Here is an 8,294-nt window from a genome sequence, read left to right on the forward strand (position 1 = left end):
AGGAAACTATGTCCAGCAGAGGTTATATGACAAATAATATTATGGTTCCTTCCCAAAAACTGTGGTTTTAAGTCAAATAAGAATCTGAGGAGTGCTCTGGTACAAATACAGCGGATATCTGCTGCCCCCAAGTGGCAGAAACACACACAACACAGTATGACCTGAAAGTTTCACTTGATTTGTCTTGTGTTGAGACTTTTCCATAAAACAAAGCTACTCTGCGACAGTAGCACTTAATAAAGACACATGACAGCTTTCATCGGTCACGCTTAATTTCTTTATTGCAGATAACAAATGATTAATTAGAGTAAACCGACTTTATGAATTCCAGCAGCAGGGGCTAGATTTAAAGAAAATACCACAAACTTCACCACCTGGTAATTCCAAATAAATTTATTTTTATTTTCATCCAATGTACAAAGCAAGCATGGAATCTCCTGGACACTGACGTGACTGAGCTGGAAACAGAGATCGACCATTGATTTCCACCAAAGAAAAAGAAAAGAGTACCTAGTGGGACGGAAATAAAACGAGACTCAATATATGTACGTAATCTCCTGTGAATGTAATCGTTTAGTGCTGGACCGAGCAAAAGAAAAAGACAGAATTTATTTATGGTGCAGAAGCTGAGGTGTCGTACCACAGGTCTACTCCAGAGCCTTGACGATGGCTTCGTTGGCCTCTATGCTGATCTGAACTGCTGCCCTCCCTGCCTCGTCAGATGCTCCAGCCAATTCAGACTGGGCCTTCTCCAGGTTGGCCTTGGCAGCCTAAAAATGGACAGAAAACAGAAGAGTATGAAAAGGAGAGACAGTACAAGGAAGCGGCTGATGAAGCCCAGAGTTGAGATGTTGGTGTAAAGGAGTGGACATGCTGTTATCATTTTGGGTCATATTGTGATAACGTTACATTTTTCCATCTGAACCTCATTTCCATTCAAGGTTTGAAGTGGGAGCCATTAGCGACATAAGATTTGATGAAGTCTCTAAACTGGCCGATCTACCCATTATTCATTTGTAGACTGTGAATAACCAAGCCACAGACAATTTCGGACAAAAATTCTGAAATGGGTTTGTGTCATTTGAGTCATGTTGGATGGGCTATCTACTTGATTTTTTACACTGCACTTGCCTGTAAACAGGGAAAACATCAGGGTTAGGGTTGATAGCTAAGTTTTCTCTCCGGCTCAGATAGAAAATTGCAGTGCGAGCCACTCGAACCCACACGGTCCAAGTAGTAACCAAATTGTCAACTAAGATGGATCGTCAAAAGCTCTGAAGCCAACCCAAATGTAAAAGTCAACAGTAAGGCTGCACAAGAATGACTGAAAAGTGCAGAGAAAGACGGGCAGAGAAAATCCCCTCTGCCTCTTTGCTGTGAAAGCTCAATTTGTCACAGTAGCGATTAGAAACGAGAAATGCCAAACATAGCTGGAAGTTAAAGGTCTCCCAGTAGGGATTTGACACATCTGCTATAACTCAACAGTGACTGACCTTTCTCTCCTTATTAACAGCGTGGGCCCATGTGCATTGTTACTGCAGAGTGGAAGATGACGAGAGGGGCGAAAAAAGAAAAAAAAACTAATTTACCGCTATGAAGTCAACTTGACACTGACACTGGCCAAGGTCAAAGGGAGACACCTCCACAGTGAGAGCATAATAATGCAGCCTAGCATTAACAAGACTGACATTTAAACAAGGACCAGACTGCAACTCTGATCAGGTGGCTAACTATCAGCTGGAAGGTGTTCATCAGCGCAGCAAATCAAAATGAGAGAGGGGGAAACACGAGTGTGGGTTCAAAGATGGTCTGTGCTGTCAAAGGCCGTGTCCCTGCTGGGAGACAAACCAGGGAGAACAATCAGTGATTATGCACGCCTCAACAAATTGGATATGGACACCTGTCACACAAATCTCATTAAAACATAAAAGATCCATGAGGAATTGACTCACACGCACTGGACTGACATTTTGCAGTTATAATTTGTAGGAGACAGAGTCGTCCGTGCAAGACATTGAAGAGTTCAGTGTAAAACAAAGACTCCTCCAATGAGCAGGTTTTGGATTTCAGAAAACAAAGAGCTCCAAGAACCTGAGCTAAGCGTGTGTGACGTTGAGATACGCAATGCTTAAGAATTTCTCAGATTTCCATTTCTATTATGCGTGAGACACAAATGTGCTTTACATGTACTCTGAGGCGAAGATACTGATGCTGACCTTTGGAACCGATGACGACATTAGCCTTGAAACTCGATACACAAACCCCATCATAACAATAAAAGGAGAAATTAATCTTTGCTCGCCCGCCTCCACAGTGAAGTCTAAACTGTGGAACTACAGAACTGTCAGGATGTCTAACGCTCAAGGACACCACAGGTACAAAGAGAAGTACTGCGTGGTAGTGGTCTGAAAAACGTCAGGACAGAGATGACAACCAGCTTCTGATCGAACAAAGAGCTATCATTTAAATTAAAAGGACCAAAGGAAATTAAATGGCTGTTGCAATTTAACAGGTACACAATAAGTTATAATAATTATAACTTATTGTAATATTTTGAATCTCCATTCTCAAGTTCAACAGCGTATTCACACAGGATAACTAGATGCCACAAACGCTCACCTCTAGCATTTGCAAACCTCACTAAAAATAAGTACTATAATATCATTCATAGCCATTACACACTTGATAATACAAAGATAAATTCCACCATTCGCTGGCTAAATCATTAAAGCAAATACAGACTTAATTGATGCAATTACAGGATAACCTGTGGGACATTACACAAAACTGTTCCGCCTTTGTGAAACTTTGGATCAATGTGTCTTTGGACTGTGTCGGGAAGGTCATGATGCATTTTGATCTGCAACATAATGTACAGACGATCATGCTGTTGTTTCAAATTTCAAATTAAACATGAATTTATATAAAAGTAGCAGAGGTTTTCTGTTGTGATTTACATGGTGCCGTTTTATTACAGTTCCTTTCAATACATGATGAAACTTCTAATCTTACACTCCCCCGTCTTTTAAAACGGTACCGAATATTTTGAATGGAATTTTAAAGAATATTAAACAGCAATTTTCTCAGACATCTGAAATGTCTGATTTGGTAAATGTTGAGAAATTAAGGCTTTCATTAGACTGATGGAAAAATCCTGAAAACCCAATGTCTCTAAATGTTCTGCTCACTGACCAAGAATTGCAACTGGTTAACAAATAATTTAACAAACATTTTTATGATCACATGGTATACATTTTTATACAAGCCATTATACTTACTGCAACGTCAAACTGGTCCAAGGTAAATGCCTCCTCAGCCAACAGCTGCACTGAAGAATCAGCATTGACTGTTATTGATCCACTGCTCACTGTGGAAACACAAAGAAGTACAAAATCCAAATAAGTCATTTTCAGTTATAAAATCAGTTCTGTGTGTGGAGAAGGAATTCTGTGGTCAAACATATGGGAGCAAGCTGTCGATTGAATACTTTAAGCACAGGGTCTCAATTCTATCATGTTAATGCATGGTGATCTGATCTGATATTATATATATTATTTATAATACAGTTTATATTCAGACCCTTTCATCTTATTTCACATTTGACATGCTGCAGCCAGGGTCCAAAATTAGCACTTTAGAAAATAAAATAAATGAAATTAGTCTCCATTGATAGAATGGTCAAATATACCAACTGCACTGCGAACACTACAACAAAATTAACAATGTTTCACCATTGCTCAATTGATTATCGTACATATAGCTCGACATAAGGTGTGACAATGTAATTTTTACATGTTAGAGACATAGACTGAGCGGAAACACGGATAAGGGGAAGAAGATAGATCTCAGGGATGAACAGATGAGGAGATGAAAGAGAGGAAGAGAGGAAAGATGGATCGGAGAGGGCAAAAAGATTGAAAAGATGAGCCAAAACACAAGACTAACGAATTTATAGTTTTTTTTTTCCCATATCAGTCGATATCGATATATATATTGATATATATTGTGATATGTTTATTACTCCGCAGGTCAACAAGTGACTCGGCTCCTATGCTCTGCACTGTGCGTATCCACCTAACCTGAAGTGGTGGTAACTCTATTCCAGCCATATGATTGGTTCGGCGTGGCGCTATTCTCATTATCATTGGTTGTTCGTGCCGTCTGTTAATACATGGATGGAATGAACTCTATAATGTTATATCGACCATCAACAATTTTACCATGAGGTTGTGAATGAGTGAAAGTGTTCACACTCTAAGGTTGCATGGGAATACACACTTAAAAATTCAGAAGGAAAACATTATCACAGCACAGTCTTACCAAAGTATTTGACAGTGGAGCCGTCGTCATTGTAGACTGTGACAACGCCAGGCCTGAGCACCTGCAGGGTGGGCACGTGGGCAGGGAGGATACCGAATGCACCGGTGAGTGTGGGCACATCGACCTGTTTAACACTGGCCCCGCTGAAAAACACCTGGAGACAGAAGTGGAGACAGAAGGGAGAGATGCAGTGACTGGTTTATAAACAGTCATGAAACAATTGAACTTCAAAGTAGTGACTGGTCAAAGATGCCAGACTTTAAACAGGAGAGATAGGATTAGAACATAGTATCTTCTGACAAGGTCATGTTTTCATCAGCTTTCACTTATTTAACTGTTTGTCTCATGGTTTGCAGGATTACACAAACATATTGAACTGATGGGGGGGCGGGTCAGTAAAGAACCCATTCATTTCGATCTGGATCAGGGGGCGGGTCAATTTATCGTTTTCACATTCTTCAACATTGCCAGATGAGGCATTTTTAGAACTGTTTTTATATTTCTTACAAAAATAATTCATGGATCTTGATGAAATAAATCAGGCAGATTGAATTATACTGCTGAATGTGCGCAAGTTGGTGCAGACCCAAATAAAATTCTGGAGAATATAAATATGTTTTAATAAGGGGAATATTGGGCAATGGCAGAGGAATGCACACAACTGAGTGATGTTCTATTTTCAATAAGAGTCCCACTCGGGACTGGATGTGCTAACACAGTGAGAGGGGACCGGCTCACTAACATGGAGCTCAAGGTTAGAGAGCTCAGCTGTTAACACGGTTACTCCGGCACTGATCCACAACGACACACACTATCACACACTGGAGTGCAGGCGTGTACTTTAAAGTGTGTGAAGTTCAAAACAGAGCAGAGCTTTAAGGTCACACCTTCGGGAGGTGCACACTGAAACACCGCTGGGCAAAGACATTGAATGACAGCTAGCTTCGCTATCGCTAGCCAGCTAAGCTAAGCCCCTGGACTCGCAATGCAAACTCCGCCTGCATCCAAACTGCATGTGTGTGCCAGCTGCTGTTAGCATACGTGCAACACTGCTACACAAGCACGGAGGTGACGGTTGTTTCATGTAAAATGTGACCGTGCATTTAGGAGGATAATAAAAGAGAGTTAGTCGGCTAGCTGCCTGGGCCCGAGGAGCCTCGCCGTAACGTGAGCTAAGCTACCTGTGTCGGGGAGGCGAAAGTGAAGGACATCTGCGGGGCCCCGGAGGCCGCCTCTGCGTAGGAGCGGGCCTGCCTGAGCACCGGGAGGGCCCGGCGGAGAAACCTCGCTGCCATCATGTCGGAGAGCCGCTTCTTGTTCAAGTACGAGTGAATGACAGAGATCCCGATGCTCCGGCGTGAAGACGGTCAGTGTGCGCAGGGCAGGACAAGGACGTTGGTACCCTACCCAGAAGCCTTTGCGCCGTCGCAAAGGATTGAGGGTAGTGTAGTCGTTTGAGCACGAGAGACAGACAGCCAATCAGAAGCCAGCAAAGAGCTCAGCCCAATGCTCACTTGTGTTCATCAAAGTAACCGGACTATGAAAACATAAAATTGCGTAAATAATCTGTGCACTATAATCTGGGCCCGAGCACTGAGAGGCACTGACAGACAGTGAGGCCCTATTGAAATTTGTATTATTATTATTATTATTATTCAGGCAAATGAATTGGCTTTTTGAGGGCTTTAACATGCTCAAATGGTCAGGCAAAACGCATGCAACGCTTCAAAATGCATGTGATCGGGCCCGCTCAGTTTAAGCGTTTTCTAGTGTTTTCTTAGTTTTTCGGATGGGCCTTTCTGCAATCTTTTCTATTTCCTGTATTTTGCACGTTTGTTTTGTTTTGTAGGAACCTTAGCCTTAATTTAAGGACTCCTTTGTTTTGCTACTAAACTTTGTTTTGCTTCCGTAACTTGTATTATCAATTGAATAACATATACTTTTACTAAATTAAGTTGTGGCGATGTTCTGTGGTCAGGTCCTGTTACTTTGAAGCTGTATATTATGATCTTAAATGAATTTGGTTAGGTGGTGACCTGATAGCTGAATGGTTAGGATGCACAAACTATGGTCATATATGAGCTCTGGTTTCTATTATTATGTTGTTTGTTTTTTTACATGACCCTTAATCATCCACATTAGCTAAGCATTGATTTTACTCCCAGAAAATCCAACCAATTTAAATGAAGTGTATCTGGTTCCAGATTGACTTCTTACATTATATCATTTCAGTTTTTTTATTACTTTTTTGTATGTTTATTTTCAAGACTCCGCTCAGTCTTGATATTGTTTTATTGTTATTTTGATCATAACATGACTTTGTTGTTGACGTTGTATTTGTAGTAGAATTGAAAAAAAAAAGGTTTTTCATTTTCCAACCATGTTCGACTCCAATTAATCCACCTGCTTTCTGGAATGTACCCTTAAAAGACTGTAATAATACATTGAATACATGTTTTTATTTATTTATTTACTTATGTATCTATCTAGGCTATATAATTACTTGTTATTACACTTTGTAACATGGTTCCTATTTAAATAAAATGTATTCTTTTTATTATTATAATAATTATAACTTTATACTATAACTAGTATTTTGTTGCTTCAGCAATAATAATAAAAAAATATTTATACCTTGAATTAAGGCAAGTTTTGGGAACCTGTGAGCAACACATTGAACCTAAGAAATAATTTTAATATTTAGTAGCTGAGACAGTTTTCTATCTCAAATAGTACAGGAGGAGCATTGACAGTTAGAAGCCATTGTGCATGAACTGCCACTAGATGGCGCCCATAGCGTGTGTTATATATTGCCACAATGGCCAAGGACCAATCACTCTGGTCTGGGACCAAGTTCTTCAGACACGTTTATCAGACCTTCACTGCCTCAACGTTAACATTTCACACCGCCAATGTCACCCAAACCAATAAAAGAAAGGGTCACGAAGAAGAAGCCTCCTCCTGTCTCTGCTTCACTTGGCACCGACGCCATCTCTGCGTCCAGCTGTGGCTCCACATCTGGATCGTGTTCGCAGAGAAACCCCTCAGTCACTCGGCCCTGCCTCAATCTGCGCGTCACGTGGTGCGCCTCAGTGACTCGGGGTGGTGGGCGTGTCCTAAACGCTGGGGTTTCATTCATAAATACTCTCTTAGCCTTTGAAATCCACATTAAAGTGCTCGGAGACGAGTTACACGCTGTTGGCTCCGGGCCCCGCCGCCGCTGCGCATGGACCAGACTGGTTGAAGAAGGTGAGTGAGGCTCCTTCCTTCGCTCCGTGATGCTCCGTGATGGTGTGTGTTCGTGCAACCAGTTCAAACCTTGAGCTATAGCCTGCTTCCTCTGTTTGTGTGTGTGTGTGTGTGTGTGTGTGTGTGTGTGTGTGTGTGTGTGTGTGTGTGTGTGTGTGTGTGTGTGTGTGTGTGTGTGTGTGTGTGTGTGTGTGTGTGTGTGTATGTGTGTGTGTGTGTGTTTGTGAGCGGACTGATGGAGATCAGGAGCCCTAGTGAAATATCACAATGGTGCATTTATTATCCTTTATTTTCCTGGATGAAACCTGCAGCTCGCCCTTTTAGTGTTGTACTTTATTCCGTCGCATACAACGATGCGATCTCACAAAGATCGCATCTGCTAATCCCCTATAAGGAAACAACTGCGAGTGGCAGAGCCGATGCTCTTTATTTTCTTCCAGAGAAGAGAAAAACAATCATGTAGCACCGAGCAATACGGACCGAGATGCTTTCTTTCTCTTGTGCAGCCATTTCTCCATAAAAACAACTAATTACGAGGTCTAATAAAACCTTAGACCTGTGTTCTATTGTAAGAAGGTGCTGGGGAAATCAATGCATGGGACTAAGGGGAAAAGAAAGAAGGCTGCAGGAATCGACAGTGATACACCATGATCATGAGTGAGGCAGCTGGTATATAACGATTTCTTTTCATTGAGCAGGACGGGATATGGTATTACTGGGACTCC

At 41.5% G+C, this 8,294-nt stretch overlaps 1 protein-coding gene across 1 annotated transcript; it reads right to left on the bottom strand.

Annotated features, from left to right (window-relative positions):
* Window positions 1-378: 378 nt before the first annotated feature.
* On the bottom strand, window positions 379-5,736 carry atp5f1d (ATP synthase F1 subunit delta). The gene is made up of 5 exons (XM_061077826.1): window positions 5,502-5,736; window positions 4,321-4,474; window positions 3,279-3,367; window positions 641-770; window positions 379-510 (listed from the first exon to the last, which is right to left on the bottom strand). Exons 1-4 carry the CDS (start codon window positions 5,616-5,618, stop codon window positions 648-650), a joined length of 483 nt encoding a protein of 160 aa, XP_060933809.1. The 5' UTR covers window positions 5,619-5,736; the 3' UTR covers window positions 379-510; window positions 641-647.
* Between the last annotated feature and the right edge of the window lie 2,558 nt (window positions 5,737-8,294).

Source organism: Limanda limanda, chromosome 9 (genome assembly GCF_963576545.1).
Source record: "Limanda limanda chromosome 9, fLimLim1.1, whole genome shotgun sequence".
Classification (NCBI taxonomy): domain Eukaryota; kingdom Metazoa; phylum Chordata; class Actinopteri; order Pleuronectiformes; family Pleuronectidae; genus Limanda; species Limanda limanda.